Below are 22,222 nucleotides of genomic sequence, written 5' to 3' on the forward strand. Positions count from 1 at the left end.
TAAGGCTTGATCTATTGCGGAAAATAGATCGTTCCAAACAAAGCTCGCAATTACTAATAAATAATAAACAATGAAACTTCTTTACACGAATTCATACGAACAAAAAAACGTACTTGAAAATTAAAATTCACCAATTTTAAGATTCCTTTTGAATTTATCACGCATGTTTTGAACGAGGTTCAAGGTTCCCGTAGCAAAATATTGAAAAAAAAAAGTGACACCGTCGGACGCGGCTACGGGATCTCACGCACGACTGAGGCCAGCTCGTGCAAATTCACATTACAAAATCGCGTAGGTACCTATACCTATAGATGAAGGCAGGAGGGGAGCTGTAGATCGCAGCTATAAAGACTATTTATCCCAGAGACGGTGTCTATCCTGCGATGGAACGTATCGCCGGTACATCTGCTGATTGCTAAGTGGTAAGTGGTAACATAACCTATACCTATGTGTGTGTGTGTACACAATACACATACCTACCGCGTTACACCGACACATGCGAGGCAAAGGAGGCAATTAACAATTTATATTGTAGTGCCGGTTGTCCAAGGGTAGGCGCCGTTTCTCGAATAGCTATGAGATTTATTTATTAAGGCAGCTTATTTTTTCTTTCATCATTGAAAATTAGTAGAGTGAGCTTTAGTTTACAGTTTACTTATATGCTCATCTTAATGTGTAGTACACAATTTTTTAAAATTGAATCTAAAGGTAATCGATATTGATGTTATTTTTTTTATCGGAAATTATCAAATTTATATCCAATATATATATATATGAATTTAATCAGTTGCATTTTCAAATGAAATAATAATAGGTATTAAGGGGTCACCGTGATTTTTATATACATATAAAAGGGTCAAATGGAAAGCGTTGATATCCTGCTCACTTCCGCGGAACAAGATTGTGCCGAGAACTACGTCCTGTAATTTTTTTAAAGTCATAAAAGCCCTCGTTTTTCCAGAAGTTTAGAGCGAATGATTATGCTTATAATCTATGTAACTATAGTACGGTGACCCTTGAATACATAGTACGGTAGAATTTTAAATGACAGATACTCACCTTGATGCAAAATGGCTACTAATACGTGTCAACGAAATCATTATTATATATTAAATGTATATGGGTGATCGAAAAAAGGACGCATAGAGGGAATCTGTGATAAATAAATTCGGGATTTATATAGCTGTGAACGTAACGAAAATCAATATTTATTCGTTAGTCATTCAAACAAGATTCCATGGGAAACAATAACAACATTTCGTCTTATAAGAGCTCGATAGGACGTTCTTGTGTATAGGCAGTATATATAATAGCGATATTATATTTTTTTCTTTTATTTGCCAGGTACCAAAAAAAGCTGTCGGGATCGAATAAAAAATATTCATCGGGCATGTAGATCGTTCTTGTTATTTTTATATATATATATACGCTCAAAACGAGATATTTTTGATATTCTGAGGGAACATCTTAACTACGTATATGTATATATATATATATTTCTTCTTCTGCTTCATCTCGTGGGCCTCCACGTTCATTTTTCTCTTCGTCTTCGCGTCGTCGCCATATCATCGCGTCATCACCATTTATGACATACATTTTATTTTGGATTACAAATTCGCGCGTCACGCATTTTATACGTACAGACAGTTTCTTTTTACTAAATTAGTATTCTATTTACACAAATAACATACGCTCGATACGTCGATCTCTGCATTAGTACAGTGTGTGTGTGTGTGTGTGTGCGTGCGTGTGCATGTGTGTGAAACACTTTGGCCTGTTCTGCATAATATACCGCGTAAGTATATTCCGTTCCGTCGGCATTTCTCTCTCTCTCTCTCTCTCTCTCTCTCTCTCTCTCTCTCTCTCTCTCTCTGCAAGCTCCGCTCGACGAGATTGATTTAAAAACTTTACAAACACACGGCGTCGTTCGCTTCTATCTGCAGTTTTTTCCTTCCTTCATCATGGCGTATTTTATAGCATCGTGTCGGCGTTCCTCTTACTGATGTTATCTCGTCCTGGCCAGGATCGCGATTGTCAGCCCCAAAAGCCAGCTTGTCGCGTCGCTTGCGCCGCTGCTTCCTGTTTGGCAGAGACAATGAGAAATTAAATAACTATAAATGAGTACTAGTTGCCGAGTTGTCTGTGCATGTTTGAAACAGCTCGGCTTTTCTTTTATTCAAAAAACCCTCTATAGCTTCTGATCCGATGATGGCCGCTCGTTATTTCAAACATTCGGGGCTTATAAGTTATAAAGCTCTTTGCCTCTGCTTTCGTGTGAGGGGTTTAAAAAATTGTGATTTTCCACTTTGGTATAACATGCGCATTATTCGGGCCAAATGTTTAGTTCTCCCCGCGGCCGTCTCCATTGAAATGCAAATGCGCAATATATAATGTATGCATAATTACGGCTGTGGGAGGACTCCCGCGTGCCGAGGACCGAGGCCAGTCTCGGGCGCTCCTCGTCGAGGACAACGGTGGCCTTCTCGTCGTACAGGTGGAAGACGTCGGCCCGACAGGTGATGCGCAGCCTACCGTTGCTGAAGCTCTCCGGCACGAGCTCGAACTCGAGCCCGGCGATGCTGATGGTCCGATTGTCCGTCACGTTTCTCGTCGGGATGTTCCTGATGTAGCTCGAGTTCACCTGTAGGTAGGTGTAGAACATTTATAATCTATATCTATACGGACGACTCGGCGCTTAACGAGGCTGTAATGCACTTTTAATCGCTCCTTCTCTTTCCCTCGCACATCGCTCGCTGTCTGGCTCTCTCTGGTTATATCGAGAGTCGGCTTTCATAAGCGCGCGACAAAGCTCCGAAAAGAGCTGTGTGTATCTCGAGCGAGGAGGAGGAGGAAAAAAAAGCGCGCGCGGTTTATCTCGCGGCGGAATAACGACTTTCGCTAATGCATTTCCCGAGAAGCGAAAAGTGGATTCGCCTGTATCTGCAGGGCTCCTGCGTTTTTTTCTCTCCTCCGCTCTTTACCTCTGTGCTCTACTCTTGCTCTATGTGTATGCGTTATATAAAGCGCGCCTGCGCACTTTATAAAAAGCGAACGCTTTAGCGCACGAATAAGGTAAACTTCGACGCCAATCGCTAAACGCTTCTGGCAGAAAAAACTCAAGCACTTTGCTCGGTCAACGCGTTAATCAAGCTTCCGATTATGCGAGATTCCGTCTCTCGTGCGTGCGTGCGTGCCCGCTCCTTAATCGCACGAGCGTGGCATTACGCAATTACAGCGACCGCCGTACACGCGCGCCTCAAAATTGAAAATCCCGCCTGCGGAAGACGCGCGCACCAAGGGGGGAATCAAAGGAATTTCATCATTAAGATGTCGCGCGCGCGCGCGCTCGCAAGCGAATTTTGCATAAGGCCGCGGCGCGCGATGAATTACAGCTGCGAGCGAGCTTAATATTACGGAAGTTATATAGCTATGAAAGTGACGTATTAAATGGCCATTACAAAGGCCGCGCGACCGGTTTTTCTCCTTTGGAGATGCGTATCGTCGATAGTAGGGGGAGCGCTTACCGGAAGTTCATTGACAGTCCAGGTGATGTTGGCCGCTGGATTGCCCGGTGGCGCGGTGCAGTTGCCTCGCACGGTGTCGCCGAGCGCGTACCTCGGCTTCTCCATGCGCACCGTCAGGTTTCCCTCCGGCAGCCCTGCGAGAATCAAGTGTGTCTTTTTAGCATGCGGGAATTTAACGAAAAAGCCGCGTTCGCCCTCGCAACTGGGAGCCTGGGAGAGGCAATTTTTTTCGACGCAGAGAGAATACGAGCGAAAAAGGGCTGCAGGTTAGCCCCCGCGGCTAACTGCGTTTTAATTGGCCGCGATTACGCCGACAATAGCAGAAAGAGAGAAGAATGCGCGTTTTTGCTTTCATAGCGAGCGCGCGTGGACAGATTGCGAGGAGATAAATTGGAAAGAAAGCGAAACAATGCGCGAGAAAGAGCGGCGGGTCAGCGCAGGCTATCCTCTCTTTTTCTGCCTCGTCTTTTATGTCCGTATGGTATACAGGGGGCCAGGGCCGCTCTCGCTTTATCCCGTCGATGATGCGCGAAACTGCAGCAACAACAACTCGGGGAACAATGCTGCGCGCGGCCAAAAACTCGAGCGATTCGCTCTGCGCGTCGCGCGGGGCTACTTACTAACGACGTGCATGTAACTCGACTCCATCCTCGTGATGAAAGTGGGAGCGTCCGTGGAGACCTCGCAGCGATACTTGCCCGCCAGGTCCGCCTCGACGTTCTTCAGGACGACGGTGTGCTCGTCGCTCTTGTTCAGCTGCAACGTCGGTATAATGATTTCATTACAAATACTGCATGTGTGCGAAAGAAAAAAAGAGAGAGAGAGAGAGATTGTCGCATTGCTCTATATATATTGCGATGCGCGAAAAACGCCGGCGCCGGGGCGCTGCGAGGCCGCCGTGAATCGATAAATACCCGAGCTCGTTACTCGCGCTTCGCGCTTTACCGCCCGGCGGCTCTCTCGGCTGCATTCCGCGTGCTCGCGCATAAATTCCCTCCGCAGCCCAAGCGCCTTGCCCGGCCGAAAATTTTAATAATCTAGCGCTTAGCGAAATTTCGAAGCGGGCCGCGCGATTTACCGCTCGCTCTCGCGCCGTTGACGGCTTTATCGCTATTACTCTCTTTTCCTTCTTTTTTGCTGCTGCCCGGCGACCCGTCATTTGTTACACGGCCGGCCGCGAGAGCATTTAATTGAAAGATATTCTCGGCTCTGTAAGTTGGAATAAAATAATGAAACTATACTCACGTCGACCTTTGCCGAGAGCGGCGGGAAGACTGACTTGGATGGCATCTCTTTCGGGATGAACCTGTAGAACTCATTCTGGCTCTTGTACCACTTGACCGAGTACAATGGCATGTTTCGCAGGTTGTACTCGCAAGTCATGTTGACTGTCGAGTTTTCGGCCACGGCTATCGGGATTTTTATCGTCACGTCGATTTCGCCGAGCGTACCTAATTCGCACACACACAGGACAAAAATGTAAATTGCGTTTCTTAGATCCTTATACACAGTATAGTTATATGTATTATATTATATACAAGGCCGCATTGCGATCTCTATTTTTTTCGAGTTCGAATAATTATACACGTCGCCGCGGAGAAAAGTGCGATCTACTCTCGGAAAAATAATTCGAGAAAAGCCGAGCGAGTGGGGTAATAAAGGAAGAGGCGAGAGCGAGCGAGCGAGCGGGAAGAAGAAGAAGAAGAAGAAGAAGAAGAAGAAGAAGAAGAAGAATTTCGCTGCCGCATAAAAAGCCATTACTCAGAAACGACAGGCTTCCCGCCTCAAAATCCAGGGATATGCCCGTCCACTTTAATGCTGTTTCATCGTTTCGCGCGCGCACTTGCCATACCGGATATAATAGAAGAAGCGCGCGAATAAGGGGGAAAAGAATATAGAAAGCTCTCGTTTTATTCTATATCGGTTATACGTCGGGTTACGCAATCATTTATACATATATAGTTATATACACACAACCGCGAGAGCTGCGGGGAGTTATTACTTATTAGTACAATTAACTCCGTATAATCAGAGCCAACGAACGCTTTATTTTTCCCTCTCGGGGTTAATTCAATCAACGAGTTCGTATTTAGCGCGTAGTCGCGCGCATTCCCAGCCAGTTATCCTATTTATCCGCGGCTTTCGTGCGTCCGAGCGCTCTCGCGGTTTATACGCGGAACGAATTCGATTTTATCCCCGCGACCACATCCAGACAGCGAGAGATGCTTCCGCGGCCGCACCGAACCTCTCGCGCTTTTTATTCATCGCGGTATTATGTCGTCATTCGCAGTGCATAGTAGATGCGTTCACACGCTCGCGCGTGCAGCTGTATACGAATTGCGCCTTTGGCGTATAGTTGCACAGATCCGCGATTAGCGCACTATAAGAGTCTGCGCGATATCGCTGCGGGGACAGGCGCTTTTTACCCAACTTTTATATGCGCGACTCGTAAAAAAATTTACGACGGGTCGTTATACCGTCCGAGAGAGAGAGAAAGAGAGACTATAAGGACGTCGGCCCCCCGGCTGTTATTATACATCCAGCTGCACTACTGCTGCGTTTCGCTTTCGCCCGCGTCATCGGTCATTATACGCGTTTTCTTTCTGCGACGATGTGCGCGCGCGTATTGTGCGCGTATATAACAACTTTTTGAATTATCGATTATCAATCGCGTATGCGCGCAATTCGAGAAGAAAGGGAGTAGTTAAGATTTCAGCCGTCTCATTATTGCGCATAATGAAAGTTCGAGTATAAAGTTTTTAAAGACACTTTGAAAAAAGTTGTGGAAACTTTACAGGCTCTCTTTCTCTGCGCTCTCGGCGTAACAGTTTGATGGGCAAGTTTTTATCATAGCGAATATTTAATTGCATCGATAGTCCCCCCCCCCCTCCCCTCTGCTCTGCTCGGAGTTATACGGAGCTCCCGCGCAAGGCTCATGGAATTTCGAAACTTATTAAATAAATGTGCAGCTTTTATTCGGCTGCCGCACGGAAATTAATTTAATTTTTACGTTCCCATCCGCGGACTGCAAAGTTTTTTCATTCCGTCGCGTTGTACCTACATAACTCCCACGCACCGACAAAACAGCACGACCTTTGACCGCGAATTTAACGCTTCATTCGATCGCCGTTTATTAACGAGACGCGCTAGGTATGTACGAAATTTATACTTCATCGCTGCGCGTACAGGAGCACGAAAATAATCAAAGCCGGCGCTTTGTGCGCTGTAAATAATTAATAATCGTAATACACGCGCGTTGTCGATTCTGAAGAAGTCGGTCAGTGCGCCGCGATTAACTTAATTGAACTTAATTGAAAATGCTGCTCGCGAGTATAATGTAGTTACTCTCTGCTATAGAAAAATCCGCGGTGTGATAATTAAATTTATTGCTGCTTTAAAATCGTCGATCGAGTTTTCGCAAATTCTGCAACAATCATTCCAATACGACAACGCAACATAGAGGCGGCGTGTTTTTGCAGAGAGAGAGAGAGAGAGAGAGAGAGAGAGAGAGAGAGAGAGAGAGAGAGAGAGAGAGAGAGAGAGAGAGAACAATGATAAATATATCGTTCTCTGCGTTGAAGGGAGAGAAAATTGGCCTTACTCGTGTGTGTGCTGGCAGCTTGCGGGAGGGATGTATGGCTACACGTGTAGAGCTGCGTCATCAATTACATCGTGCGTATAGAGTAAACGCTGGCCGAGCAGTATTACAGGGCCTAAATCCCCGTTATAAATAAATCAGTGTCTCCGACATGCGGAAAGAAGGCCAGATACCATGTGTGTGTGTGTGTGTGTGTGTGTAGTCCGGCGCGGTTCGACCGCAGCTTCTCCGCACGCCCAAGAATCGGGGATCCGCGCCGCGCCAAGTAAAAGCTGCCCAAGAGAGAAGAGAGAGAGAGAGAGAGAGAGAGAGAGAGAGAGAGAGAGAGACTTTGTGTACCTATATAGAGCGGAGGAAAGAGGGTGCGGGCACTTTGGCCTATCTGGCTTTGCAGGAGAGGCAAAGCCCCGAACTCGCGCGACGCTGCAGTGTGTATAGGATATCCAGAGGCTAGCCTTTCTCGCGAATAATGCTGTGTCGCGAAATTTCGGGGATTTGCATCTCCCCTGGCCTCGCACGTGCGCGTGTGCAGGACGGCTTCCTCTGGCGGCGCGTATAATATAACAATAATGCGCGAGGGGGTGCGCAGGGTAGGCAGAGGGAGAGAGCGCACGTCGTCGGAGTAGGTATATAAATCGACGACGCCGCTCTGGCTGCGGAAAAGCGGACGTCCGTTGCGTGTTGTTGTGTATAGGTGTGTATACGTACAGCGCAAACACACAGCACAAGGGAGAGAATTTATTTGGAGCAGCCCGCGTGCGCGTATATAACCATTCTTTCCTCTCTCTCTCTCTCTCTCTCTTGCTCTCAGTCGACTTTTCGCGTGCAATCCCCCGCGGAGGATACAGACATCCCTTGCCGCGAGCGCAACTTTCGAGCCGAAGAAAGAGGTAAATCTCATTGCCCCATGAGGACTCTTATTCGGCCTAACTGCCAGCCCCTATGGCTTGCTCTGTGTGTATACCTATACTCTACCCTCGCACAGAGCTAGTCTGAGGAAAAGAGAGAGAGAGAGAGAGAGAGATTGTGGCGCGCAAGTTTTGCACACATACATAGGCGCCATATACACCAGGGGGGGGGGGACTTTTTCCCTCCGCTGCGCGACAGCGGCGTACTACAATCCGAGCGGAGCTTAACTCGAAAAGTATGTGGCCCGTGATTTACTGCAGGCGTAGCCACACACACGAACGCGAATCTCCCTGCAGCCGAATTTGTCGAGCTCCTTTCTCGGCGCGGATATTCCTCGATATTCTTTACATTTGGGCTTTGGCTCCGGATCTCTCGCGCCTACTTCCCCGGCGTCTCTGTGTAGTTAGTTCTCCTGTTTATTATAAGCCTGTACGCGGAAGTATATCCGGGGATAAAGCTCCTCGCTCTATATTATACTACTGTTATTCCGCGATCCATCACCTCCTTTTCGTTTGATCCCCAATCAGTCAGTGGGGCGTTTCGCTTGTTTGCAGCATTATATCAAAGCTCCGCGAAAAACCGGCCTGAATAATCGACGCGCACATGCAGCCACCGACGCTTATATTTTTCGGCCCGGTTCATGTTTTTTCGCCGTTTTTCGTTTGCTCGTGTATGGCCTCGCGGGTATATACGTACGCTGTTTGCTTTATAATTATTGCTTGGCCCGCAAATGTATTTAGCCCCTTTCGCCTAAAACGCGGCGCAAACATTTCGCTGCGCGGGAAAGCGCGTGTGCATTTTCGACTCGTAAAATTTTAACGAGCCAACGCTATCATCTCTGGTATAAAGGATTATCGATCGGGGGCGGGAAACGTGATTTTCGACGGACGACTGATGGCGCAAAAGGGACGGATAATTTGTAGCGAATAAAAGCCGCGAGAACATTTTCCGAGCTTTGCGCTTGTGTATAGCCGCGAGAAGGCTTTTTCGCCTTTGATGATATGCGTCGATGCTCTCGCGCGCTATCGATCTTTCTGTATCCCCGCGTAATTACGCCGCTAATTTCCGGAAAATACTCTTTCGTTTGCTCATCGATGTAATAATGATCTTCGTAATTATACTCTTATTGCAAGTCTTGCGCCATCATAGTGCCCGCGAGAACACTTTTCGGAGATTCGAATAATATAATTAAATTATTCGTTATGTCTAGCTATATCTTAGTATTATCTTTAGCTCTACCCAGAAAAAGTATAATTTCCTTTCGCAGGATTTAATAATTTTTTACCTCGGGGTTGTTATACTTTTCAGCGAATTAATTTCGTTTCGCGTTGAAGAATTTGTGTTAATTAAAAAAAAAAGTGCTTTATATACGTTCATCCTCATTTCCCGAAAATTCGTTAGCTGTATATGAGGAGAGTCATCGCAGGATATAACGTTTCGCGCGCACTTGGATTCAACGCGAATTTTTATACGGATTTTATTGAGTGATGAGTGAGACGTAGGATATTGCAAAAAAAGGAATAGCAAAAACAGTACAATTTAGCTTGCGTAAGATTTTTCTAAACTAATCAAAATAAAGTAACAAATTGTATTTCAAATCAACTTTTTGGATTGGAGTGGATGAACAATACCGACTTTTCATTATTCTGGAACAGTCTCGTATGTGCCGAATCGATTCGTGTTAAATATTTCTTCTCTTATTACCGCAAAGCTAATTGGACAAGCGCAAATCAACGCGAACTTGTAATTTCAAAAAATATTGTTCTATTCTATGAAGCGTTAATTAAAAACACGCAGCTGTACTCGAAAGAAAATTTATATAAAAATACAAGCGCGATCCTTATGCATTATGCGGTGAAACGAACCTGCCGGAGGATCGAGAGAAAACGCGCGTAAAATTCTCGGAAAGGCAGATGGAATATAATCGCGCGAGCGCGTTTTTTCGCAGTTTTTTCGCTTAAACAAATATTGACCGCTTACATGCTTGTAATTGAAGAGAAAAAATGCACGCGAACAGAATAAATACAAACACGAAAGAAAGAGAGAGAGAGAGAGAGAGAGAGAGAGAGAGAGAGAGAGAGAGAGAGAGAGAGAGAGAGAATCAATAAAGTTCGATGGTCCTCGTGCGCGGGAAAAAGCTCGCGTTATTGCAAGCTTCATAAGGGCAAATCTGATGGCCGCGGTCGAGAGGAAAACAAGGATAGGAAAAGTGATAATGACAAATGTGTTAAAGGGAATCGCGCGCGCGCGCCTGCGTTGACAAACATATCGGCTGCAGCCGCGGCGGTGTATCGCGTGTGCGGGCCGGCATCAGGCGGTCTTCGAAATGGAGAGAGCTTGCCGGGGAGAAATGCAATTTCGCAAATTGCCATTGTTGCCCCTCGCCGCAAGCTTGCGCCGCGTGTGTGTATGGGCGGAGATAGAGTAGCAGAGCGGCAGCAGCGGCATATAGAGAAACAGCCGGGAATCGAGCATTTAGCAGATAAGACAAGCGTCTGTCGATGTTCGGCGGCTTGAATTACCCGCGTAGCTCTAAGTCTCCGGGCGGAGAGCTGCTGCTGCCGATGTATATAACTATAGAGAGGAGAGCGAAGCGGAGGTGTGTTCCACAGCTTGTTCGCAGCGCTCTCTCTTTTTGCGCCAATACGTGAAAATTACTTTCTGTCCGACTTGTTGAAAATCGCTGCCGGCTCTCTCTCTCTCTCTTTCTTAATACCTTTTTCCGTATATAACGCACGTGCGCCAGTTTCTATCTCGCCGCGTATTTCATTTTCCGTCTTTGTACGCGCGGCGGGGCTGTGCAATCCCTTTAACCTCAGGCGTGCGCGTTATGGACAAAAAGTCGCGGCCGATTGTTCGGGCTTTTGCTCATAGCGGAATTTTTAGTTTTATACCCTATGACGCTTCTCGCTCGCTTTGGAAATCCTCTCTGTTATTGCCGTGCAGGTTTTACCCGTGTTTGCGAAACGCGAATTTCAAATGTTGTAACTAAGTTATACGAGCTATGCGCAATTAAAAAGTAATTATTTGCCCGTGCGCGGGGTTTCGCCCTTTTTTCTTCCTTATTTTTCAAGGAGAGAGTTTCCGGAGTTGCGGCGGCGGCGACAAAACAGATTTCGCGATAGAAGGCGAAATAAGAGTCTTCCGCAAGCATATCCGGGCGTAGATCCCGACAAGGCTTTTTGAATGCCTGCCAGCTGGCCGCACCGCGCGGCCAAGAGAGGGCCGCTCTAGGTGTACTCGGAGACACTCGCGAATTTACTCGTGTAATTCCAAAGTTATTATAACGCGATATCGGTGATTCGCAGCTTTCCTCCGAAAATACATCCGGCCGCGCATGTACGCATGCGCGTGTATGCGAGTAAATCGCGCCGCGAGGGAAAATAATTTATATACGCGGATAGGGCGAGTTGTTAATCGCCGGCGACGCGACTGAAAATTTCGTATTATACGAGCGCGCTATACGGCCTCGCGGCTGCCTGTATACTGTAACTATATATACTGTGTTGCGCGGTATAGCAGTTTACATGACAGTTTATGCGTGCACGCGCTGCGGGAGCTGCTGGTGTAAAAATAGTGTAGTCGTAAATCCCGCGGCAACTAAATTGAATAATCGTTAATAAAGCTCTCTCCGAATCCATCAAAGCGCGCGTCAGCCCTCTTTTTTCGAAATATACTCGACGCATTCGCGCAGCGAGCCGCCGAGTGAAAGAGGATCGCGAAGGGTAGTAATTCAATCGGGCAAAAAGCGCATAAATCCATCATCGCGATGAGAGAGAGAGAGAGCCACGCGCTATGCCCTTGAAAAGTATTGGCGGAGCTGCGCGTAATTGATCCATACGCACACTCGAAATAATATCAAAATGTAAACAGTCGGGGAAAAAATGAACGCTTTGCGTACACACGGCGAGTGGTTTATTACCCGCGCGGCGGTAAACGGCAGAAAATTACTAGCCGCTCGCTTATGTATCCTGCACCCTTTCATTACTACATTTTTTCCCCTCCATCCATCCCGGCGCTCGCTGCACTGCGGGGCGACAGCGATTCCTAAGCGACTCGTCAGGGCGTTTATAATATTCTCAATTTATATTCGGGAGCTTTTTTGTTCGCGCGCGAGAAAACTGGCGGCTCGTTATCGCCGAGGCATGCGATCGCGCGTCATCATCAGCATAAACGCGAATAAGAGCTGCGCGCGTTATGCGGAGCTGATGGCTTAAAGTCGATGAAATCCGAGGGGCTATAGAGGGAAAAAAATCGAGTGCAGCATAAGCCGTCGGGGGAGTAATCCATCGGGTAAACTTCTCTCTCTCTCTCTCGAAAGCGTATATATACACACACACACACACACACAAGCGAGCGAGCGAGCTGCACGCGGCGCATAATTTTTGTTATCGCCTCAGAGCACTTGGCAGCTAGTTTGCGTGTTTTTTTTTTGTTTCAGCCGCGAGGCCGTGTGTTTTTTTACCTCCGCGCGCGCAGCTGGCTCCGCTATTTTCCAGCTCGCTGAAAACAGCGGGCGCTCGTTCATACTCGACCGATATATCGCCGATGAAGCGCGCGCGCGCTCTCTCCTATTACATGTTTATTCCGCCAGCTGCTTGGTTTTTCGCCTCCCGTCCTCCCTCTGCTGGAAAGCGCTCGGCACAATGCAAAACTCATCGGATTTCTCTTTTCTATCTTTTACCGCCCACGCGCCCTCTCTCTTTTTTTAATGGAGCCTCTCCGGACTTCCACTCGGGGGAAAAATGCTCCGATCCCTTTGGGGCGCGCGCGCGTGTGTGTGTGTGTGTGTGTATAGAGCCGGCTGGCGCTCTACTGCTCTGATGCCATTCGTTAAAGGCGTTATCTTTTGAGAGCGAGAGAGGGACGATATATTTAACGACGCCTGCAGCAGCTGCTCTCTTTCTATATCCTCGCTAGCGCAGAAAAGACTCACTTTCGCGCTTGTAAACCCGGCTCTCTTTCTCTCCGCGCGCGCTGCATCTTCGGAATCAATTACCGCTTGTCGTCGCAGCTGAGAGAGAGAGAGAGAAGCTTCGCCCGAATATGCTGCTAGAGATTCCGCCGATAAGTTCGCCGGATTATCTCGCTAAATTTTTGAAATCCGGCCGAATTTCAGCTCCAAAAGCTTTCGGAGAAAAGTGTCGAGGGATGGGGCTTTGGAGAAGCCTGTAAAAAGCTCGAAATAGTTATAAAAAATAACGTAGTCGTAGGACAGAAAAAGGGTATGCCAATTAATCTCTGCCAGAGATCATCCGCTTTTTCAACATCCACCTCTTTCAACATCCGCTCGAAATTCAGCTGTCGTGCGTTGTCAATAGATAGCGCTATAACTTTTTGCTGCATACGGGCGGTGAAAAGCATTATTGAGGATTAGATTTCAGCGCCAGTTCAACAATCCAAGCCTGTCTGAATGGCACATAGATGATGTGTAGTTCATTGTTTGAATTGTTTAAATTTTGATTTTATTCTAGGTATTTTGATGAATACTCAATTGTCCATATTCCAAACAAATTATCTCTACTATTTGCATCAGGTTCCGAGAATCCCGTGCGAAATCGAATAGTGCTACATTATACTACCTATACCTTTGATTCTGTTTTCAAAATTTCTCTCGACAGTTTTTTCTTTTTCGAAACCTTGTTGTACCGTTTTACAGGGAATTTCGTAAACTGTTTTTCAATTATTTAGAACTATATAGTTTTGCATTTTATTTAAGGGAATGTGGGAGCTAAAAACCTTGTTTTTTCACTTCATCTAACTTTTTAAATAAAGCTTGCCACGAAAAACCAAGATCAGAGCGCCATAGTGTTGAGTTTAATGGATCATTCTACCGAAAGAAAATGTCAATCGGACTTTTAGTTTTTCTAGAAGTTGTGAAATACGAGCGGGTGTTTACGTGTGTTTACGCGATTGCAGCGCCAACCTCGGACCCCAATTTTACTTATTAACTTTTTTTATTTTGAAATTTCATCAATATAATGAGCGCAGCGCCATATAGGGTTAAGAGCAGTGAATCATTCTACCGAAAGAAAAGGTCAATCCGACTTTTATTTATTTTTTGGCATTTGAAATACTAAATACCCCGTGGCGCATTTGCGAAGCTTTAGCTCCCACTCCCCCTTAACGATTTCAACTTAACTTGCATATTCATTTCCAAGAAAAACGCTTCGGTTCAAGCGCATATTCTTTATACACAGCACGCACGTGTTATTTTATACAACCCTGCAATAAATACCGGGAATCGCGGGGGCTAGATATATTTTTTACGGTTTCGTTGATCTTTTGAAAGTTCGAGCTTTAGCGCACAGCGGAGTCCGGTATATCGATCGAGAGCTTGCGGAGCTTTGCTCGGCTTCTCCCACCTATATACATGCGTGTATATAGGTATATACTTTCTCTCATTGTCTCGGTCCTGTTCTCTCTCCTTCTCCTCCCCCCTCTCGTGTGCGCGCGCGAGCTCACGTACTTACGGCGACGGTGGGAGGGCGCAAACTTTGACATCGTAAACTGGTTTAGCGAAAAATGGCTTAACTTCGAGTATATAGCGCGCCGCCATAATACCGCGAGCAGCGGTCGAGCTCGGCTGATTGTGATTTAGCAGAGGCAGCGAGAGAGAGAGAGAGAGAGAGAGAGAGAGAGAGAGAGAGAGCGGCCAGATTGGATTGTTTGATTTCGTATAATCGTTAATTTCCCCTGATTCTCAAGACTTTTTCTCGAGCGCGCGGCGATTGCGCGCCCAGAAAAATTCGTCGGACTCTCGCTGAAACGCCCTCGCTACGCGCGCTCGTTGTTAATATTTTTGGCGCGAGAGAGAAAAGAGCCGTGTCGGGGCTGATCCCCGGGGACTGCGCTGGATTTTATAGAATTTTTTTTTCGCCCTCCTTCCACTGGATAAAACGAATACAGCGAGAGAGAAAAAAAACCCTTCGACCGCAAATTTACATTGAAATTTGACGGAATACCTTTTTCGTTCACGCTGCGCCGGCTTAACGATTGAAACGTTGGCTGCGGCGCCGCGTATAGTTTTTGTACACAGCACTATGAGAGAATGGCAGCAATTAAGCGTCGAAAAATGCCGAATTCGATATGTTCCATGATGGATACAGAATCCCCGTCGAGTCGATTGCGTATACGTTTGAAGTCCTATACCTACCTCAAAAAACGAAAATTGAGAAACCATAGACGGAATGCGCGCGCGTATTATTATTATACAGGCGAAATGTTTGCGATGCGCCAAGGAGGAATAATATACAAGCTAGTTTGAGCGGCACGCGCACGGAAAATTCAAAAAAGTTGAGCTTCGTTCTTTGCGTGCCGCTCCTCGATACTCGCCGGAGCTTCGCGTGTGCAGCGCGCGTCGGTTCAGATGCGATTCCAGAGCCGTATTGTATAGATATACGCATACACAGGCGAGCGACGAAGCCGCGGAGAGACAAGCGCGAGGGAGAGAGAAGCCAAATATCTGGTCATAACAGCAACGGAGGGGGTGTTACCTTTATCTCGCGTCGAGTAGACGCGAAGCGATGCGGGAGAGATGAAGCACTGCTTTCAAGAGCCTCGAGCGCTCGCGCGTCGGCCCCCGAGAGAGAGAGAGAGAGAGAGAGAGAGAGAGCTTCATTGTCGAGGGGAAAAATTCTTTCAACCTCTTCACGTCCATTTTTGCGGCAACGTTATTACCGCACGGCGCAGCGAAAAAAGCTCCGCAAGCTCTATCTCCTACACTCGCTCGCGTGTTTGTATAATATTCATAGCGCGTTTGATATGTTTAACCCATCGTCGATCCTGTGCTGCAGCATCCGCTAGAATACACTCGTATTACGCATACTCCGCTGGTCGGTAATTACTTTACGATTGATAAGGCCTATTGAATTTCCGAAATATCGCCCGGGGGTATGTGTGCGCGCATATTTACACGCAGCGGGTGTTTGCCGCGTCCATTAGCGAATTTACCCCGCGCAGTTAATTTGATGAATATGTTATTCCACGTAACAGTGGCGGAATACGATACACACGTACCGAAGGTATCCCTATATATACGATTGATTCTCTCGATCCTCGACGATTTGAGTCGCCGCGCGATTTCTCCCCTTTTTCAGACCAAGTGCGCATCATTTTCAGGCAAAGCGAGAGAGAGAGAGAGAGAGAGAGAGAGAGAGAGAGAGAGAGAGAGAGAGAGAGAGAGAGAGAGAGAGAGCGAAGCGCTCGCGATATCGAGTGGCCTCTGGATCGAATGGACCATCCGCGGAGAACAACTCGACGTCAACGACAGGGAAAGCTGCGCGCGCCGGGGAGAAAATAAAATGAAAATAACTCATTCGAGAGCTGCTGACGCCATAAAGTCCAGAGAGAAGAGCTATACGCGCTGCATATAATAATTCGGGGAATCGTCGCTGGCATTGTTTTTGCTCGTCGGCTAACTTGTGCGGTCCTCGACGGCCGAAAAGTGCGCGCGGGGGGCATCCAAGCGGCATAAATATCCGGATGTACGCGTATGCAAGTACACAGGCCGGTAGCAGGAGCCCTGCTGTATTGATTTGCAATTTGCCAAATTGATAACTGCGGCAGATGCTTACCCTGCGTATGGCCCACATATAGATTCCCCGTCGCTTGTGTGTATATACATATACCAGTATATGCTCCGACGGGCGACACTTTTCTTCGGCGCTTATGCAATATATTGCTTCTTATATTACACGCGCGGTGCGAGTTATAATACAGTATAAACACTGTACGGCGGGCGTTTCTCTCTCCTCTCTCTCTCTCTCTCTCTCTCCCTCGAACTTGTTTTCAATGTGTGCATCATTTTTCAAGCGGCGCGAGTTGGAGAAGTTTGCTCATTTTTGCCTATTAATTTTTAATGCGCACCGCTGGATCGGACGTGAGCGCGCGCGCGCGCGGAAAAGTTGCGTGACAAATTGCATAGCCGCCGAGGCGAGCTTTCGCTCGTTCTCTCTCCCGCTGATGCACACTCGTGTTACATATACGCTATGTAATACGCACAGCGGCAGCTCTCTCTCTCTCTCTCTCTCTCTCTCTCTCTCTCTGCAGCTCTCGCGCCCTGCGCTTGAACAAACAACTTATGCAGCCTTAGTTACGGCACTCGCTCTCTCACTGCTTGAGTTTGTCTACACCGAGCCGAGCTTCATCAACGATACCTCCGCGCGTACTGCGTGTACACGGGAATAAACTCGCTTTGTACGCTGCGCGCGCGCGGATTATCAAAACTCGTCGCTCGCGGGAAAATCCGCTTTCGAGATAGGACAGAAGGAATGACCGCGTCCGGCTTCGATTACCGCCGCGCGAGCTCTAAACGCGCAGTAAACTTGGCTACGCGCGCGCGAGTGTATAAGTGTAAGTACACTGCTTCGCTCCTTTATTCAATCCGCCTCAAAGGTCGCGCGCGATAAACTTCCTCCCCCCGTCTCGCGGCTCTCTCTCTCTCTCGTGGTTTACTGCAAATTGAAGTGGATTATTTATTCGGCCAGTCGCGTCGATTTTCATTAATTTCCACGCCCACGAGAGCGAGAGAGAGAGAGAGAGAGAGAGAGAGAGAGAGAGAGAGAGAGAGAGAGAGAGAGTCAGTTACATGCTACATCTCGACGCGCGGGGATAGAGCCGGAGATACTTGGCGCGGAAGTAATAGTAATCCTTTCCGAAGAAGGGCTTACGCGAGGGGTTATGACACTCTTAGCGACGTCCTTTAAATGCGCGCAGCCGAGAGAGCCCCTACCTCGAGCCGGGCGATCCATCCCTCATCATCTCCGCGACTGCTGCGCTCGTCCGTGCGCGGGCTTCGAGCGACGATCTTAACGACCGGCTAAAAAGGATCACGCAATTTGTTTATTTCCCGCAGCCCCTCCTCCTTATACATGTAATTAAACGCGGACCCTCGTCGAGTGTCCCGATGCTCAACGACTGGAAATTATACGACGGCCTTGCCCCTCCGCGAGCCGCGTGCGTTAGATATGTGGAAAAACCGGGCGCGCGCAGGGTGCGTATATTTTATCGCCCTTCGAGATCAGCTGCCGCCGCATTTGCTGATTGCGTTTTTATGGCGGCGGCGCGTGAGCTGCTCTGATCTGTACCGAGCATTACCGCGGCGATTTTATTTATTTTTTTTTCTCCGCGAGAGCCGCCTCGAATGGGAATTGCGTTTAGAGAGCTGTGTGTAGTTTGCGGGGGCTGCGGATGTGTGGAGCACGAGCGAGCGAGAAGTCCAGTTTTCGGAATGAGATTTCCTACGGCGCGTTGCTTGCTGAGCCAACACGCTCGCGGTATAGAGCCAAGAGCGGATGGGACGACGCGAAGGGCCGGCGAGGGAGAATTTACCCTCCTCCTCCTCCTCCTCTTCCACCTCCTGCTCCGCGAACTTAATGTAAATCCTAACTTTGCTTCGTTATACGCTTCTTCTCACGTGGAACACGTCACACAGAGCGCTGCAGCGAGTTCGCTCTCTCTCTCTCTCTCTGCTCTGCTCTGCGCCCATACGAAACTTGGATAATTTCTGCGAAGCGGTTTGTAACTACTGAACTGGCGAATTTGCCCGCGCGGAATTTTGAATCATCATCAGCCAGTAAAACACATGTAATCTTCAGCGTGCTCGGGCTGCAATTAAAACTTTCCGACTTCCACCCCCGCGCTCGCAAGCGCGCGTTATCAAATCACGCCCATTCAATTATCGGCTCGCGCGGAAACTACGCCTACATCCGCGCACGAGCGCGACTTCATCATGCTATCCTGTTTCAATCGCGAGAGAGAGAGAGAGAGAGAGAGAGTCGTACTATCGCTTCCCCCTCCTTCCCCCTGTGACTTTTATCGCCGACTGGTGCAATTTACGCGCCGCCACCGCGAGAATTCCTATAAAATATGCAGCTCTCGTAATCGAACGAAAATTATGGCCCTGACAACGCAGAGCGATAAAAATGAAAAAAAGTTCGCGCAAGCTCGAAGCCCGATCGCAATCGGCGCAGCCTTCGTTCACCCAGTTACAAAAATATCATGGAGAGCGCGAAATGAAAGCCCTCAGCGCCTGCAGTAGGGACTCGAGCTCTAATTGTCGTCTGTGATTCAGCCCGTCCTATTTTTCTTTTCTCCTCTCCTCCTTTCCGCTGTCTCTGCGCGCGCGAGCGGCAATATCAGCTCGAAAGGAGCGAGAAAATGTTCTTCTTATCTGCTGCACCGCGGACCAACAGAGACACCCCCGCACATCGAAGAGCGTGTGTGCCGACGCCGCGGCTTAATTGCTTAATTTCTCACAGCCGGGAGAACAAAGGTATACACAACGCAGACGGTCGTTACTTTGCATTCTTACACAGCGGCCGCGATTAACGGACATAGTTTCGCCCGGCGCCCGCGCGATTACGTTACACTCGCTCTCGGCGCGTCCGTGACACTTTAATTATGCCGGCGAGTAAATCTCTGGAAAAGGCTGATGCGGGATATCGACCGAGCTTTTTTCTCGCCCGCCCGAATGTACTCATCTGATAATTTTATAGCGCCGCGCTTGGCCCCGAGAACTACAATTTCCAATTATTCGAGCCATTGATTTTGCGCTGCGCGCGCTCGCCTTTTATTCGGCTTGTCCGGCAAGTTACCGCCGAGTGTTTTAAACAAACAATCGGCTTTCTTTGGCGCTTTGTTGCACTCGTACGCGTATAGAGGTGACTCGACTCGTTTTGCGATAATAACGCGCTCGATGATTCACTGGATTTTCGGGGTGACTTGCGAATTCCGTCTCTCTGTTGCGCGCTGCACAATATACATGTAGCGATTCAATAATTTACCCTCGAATTCGATTTACTCTCATTGTGCGAGAATAATAATCCGACTCGCTCGAAAATTACTCGACCCTCTCGAAAGCCGTTTCGCGTTTGATGAATATTATACGCGTTATACTCGCCGCTCGCGAAGTGATGAATTTCCTCAAAGGAAATATTTTCAGAACGAAGCGTTTGAATAAGCTTGATGCACGCGCGGTGAAATCGCTGCACGGGGCTGTGTACACGGATTATATTTAACCTTCTTTTTCCGCCGAAAAAGAGTATAGAGGCGGGAAATATTGCCCGAGCGCGGTGGTGGTTCCGCAGGTAAACAAGCCGAGGCAGATTAATTTGCAGAGCGAGAGCCGTTGCGTTCGATTTACAGAACTCATTCGATTACGAGCGATTGCGGACGAGCCGATATTCCTTTGAAAATGGAAAATTGGATTGTGTATTTTTGCAAGCATATAACCCGCGCAACGTATATAAATCGAGATTCGTTAGTTGCGCGACGGCGCGGCGCGTGTGCCTAGAAATTTAAATCGCATCGCGGTGGCGCGTTTCCACTCGAATCGACAAGTGTATTTTTATTATGCAGCCAGGCGAACGCGATTCGCGTGGAGAATTTTTTTCTCCCTCTGACTCTCTCTCTCTCGCTCACTCTTTCGCGGCTGCGGCGCGAGAGCTTGATTTAATCTCGACGAGACATCCTCGAGAGAAGTTCTATCTGTGATTTTCCGTCTCCATCCGCAGCGCGAGTCGAAGCTTGGCTTTGTCGAGAGGAGCTTTTCCTCCTCCTCCTCCTCCGAGAGAGAGAGAGAGAGAGAGAGAGAGAGAGAGAACGCGATCCTGTCTCCGCTGCTTTGCTTAACACCTTGTTAGAATTTTCCAGCCCGACTGCTCTCTTCGCATCGATCGCATCGAGAGGCGGGCTCGCTTAAAATTTAAGACTCTCCGCTCTTTCCAGCCAAATGATGATTGAATTTTCCCCGCGCGCGTCCTGTTTACTTTTTATACTCTTGTTTGCGCCGCGGCGCGTGAAGCCCTGTTTATTATGCAATCATAGTCGAGGAGCTGGAGGAGGAGCGGACCTTTGGGGCTTGGCCGACGGACGAGGGGGGCTTGCCAGGAGAGGAATATCAGATTTATGGCTTCTTTACTTTGAAGCATTTTGTAAGAAGTGATCAGTATTACCCTCGAGGCGGCAAAGGCCAGAGAACTTAGGGCTTCGCGGGCTCGGAAGCCGTTTAACCCGAAACGGGAATCGTTTAGCACCACCGCACCACACACACACACACACGCGCCCGCCATGGAAATTCGAGACCCTTCGTCTTATGGAAAACAGGGTCGATACGCCCACTATCTGATATACACGCGATTCGCCCGCGCAACATTCTTCAAACTTTATACGCCCGTCTCATCAAACTCCCGCGGGCTGTTACTTACAAACCGCTTATCGCGCACTGATATCTTTTCTCTCAGTCGTACGGCACACGACACTTGCGGTGGCAGAGCGCCGGCTTATAAGGTGGCACTTTGGCGCTCTTACCGGAAACGGCAGCGAGGACGAGAAGCAGGAGCAGCCGAACGGGGCAGCCGGCGGTCGTCGCCTGCCAGCGGCACCTGGCCATGCCGGCAGGTATCGGTAGCTGCGGATTCTGGGCGCACAACATGTACTTTTATCTCTCTTCTCTTCTCGGCTTCACACCGATCACCACAGCGAGCGCGGGACGTCTCCGGTCGCGCGGCACATCATCGCGATAAACTGGCGCACTCGATGCTCTACTCCTGCGCTGCTCGGCACTGCACCAGGAAAAAGCGCGCGAAGCTCGGAAAATCACCGCACGAGGCGCGTGTGCTACAGAGTCGCTCACACTCGCGGATGGATGCAAAGTGGTCGAGATAGATAGATAGATAGATAGATAGAGATGGAGACAAAACGAGGAGCGGCGAAAGCGAGAGTCTGCCCACGGCAGCTGTCGAGCGGCTACTGAGGCTCCCGCCGCAAGCACAGAGCGAGCTTCCAGTGCGTCGACGCAGCCGCGCGACTCGGCAAAGCTCAGCCATTTTCGAGCCCCCTGAACTATCGCGCCGGAGAAGCGCGCGCGCTGCCGCTGCGCGCGGACGCCCTGTGCTGCAGCCGCCGCCGCCGCGCTGCTGCAGGGATGTTCGCGCGCGCGACACACTCCGTCCTAATACATATATAGCCGGCCACTATATTGCCGTGGCCCGAGAGAGAGAGATAGATAGATAGAGAGCAGAGGGAAGGAGGCTGCTGCTGCCCGGGTGATTGATTGGCGCTGAGACTTGCCGACTGATTGAATCTTTTTTAACCTTTCAATATCGATGGGCTTCGCGGTGGTGGCCTCGTTTTTGCTTTTTCATTCTGCACTCGCCAATTTCCAGCGAGCCTCGCTGCTCTGCACCGC

General features: G+C 48.5%; 1 protein-coding gene across 3 annotated transcripts; it reads right to left on the bottom strand.

The window, feature by feature from the left end:
* Positions 1–1,180: 1,180 nt before the first annotated feature.
* On the bottom strand, positions 1,181–21,818 carry Beat-ic (beaten path Ic). Of its 3 annotated transcripts, XM_008207757.4 has the most exons (6): positions 21,343–21,818; positions 4,770–4,975; positions 4,145–4,280; positions 3,525–3,658; positions 2,407–2,641; positions 1,181–2,079 (listed from the first exon to the last, which is right to left on the bottom strand). In XM_008207757.4, the coding sequence occupies exons 1-6, from the start codon at positions 21,464–21,466 to the stop codon at positions 2,006–2,008; spliced, it is 909 nt and encodes a 302-aa protein (XP_008205979.1). In that variant the 5' UTR covers positions 21,467–21,818; the 3' UTR covers positions 1,181–2,005. The 3 variants fall into 3 exon arrangements, with proteins under 3 accessions (XP_008205979.1, XP_016843196.1, NP_001123261.1); XM_016987707.3 differs by lacking the exon at positions 1,181–2,079 and having other exon boundaries at positions 2,124–2,641; positions 21,343–21,794; NM_001129789.1 differs by lacking the exons at positions 1,181–2,079; positions 21,343–21,818 and adding an exon at positions 6,551–6,566 and having other exon boundaries at positions 2,324–2,641.
* Positions 21,819–22,222: the final 404 nt, after the last annotated feature.

The sequence above is a fragment of the Nasonia vitripennis genome, chromosome 5 (assembly GCF_009193385.2).
Source record: "Nasonia vitripennis strain AsymCx chromosome 5, Nvit_psr_1.1, whole genome shotgun sequence".
NCBI lineage: Eukaryota > Metazoa > Arthropoda > Insecta > Hymenoptera > Pteromalidae > Nasonia > Nasonia vitripennis.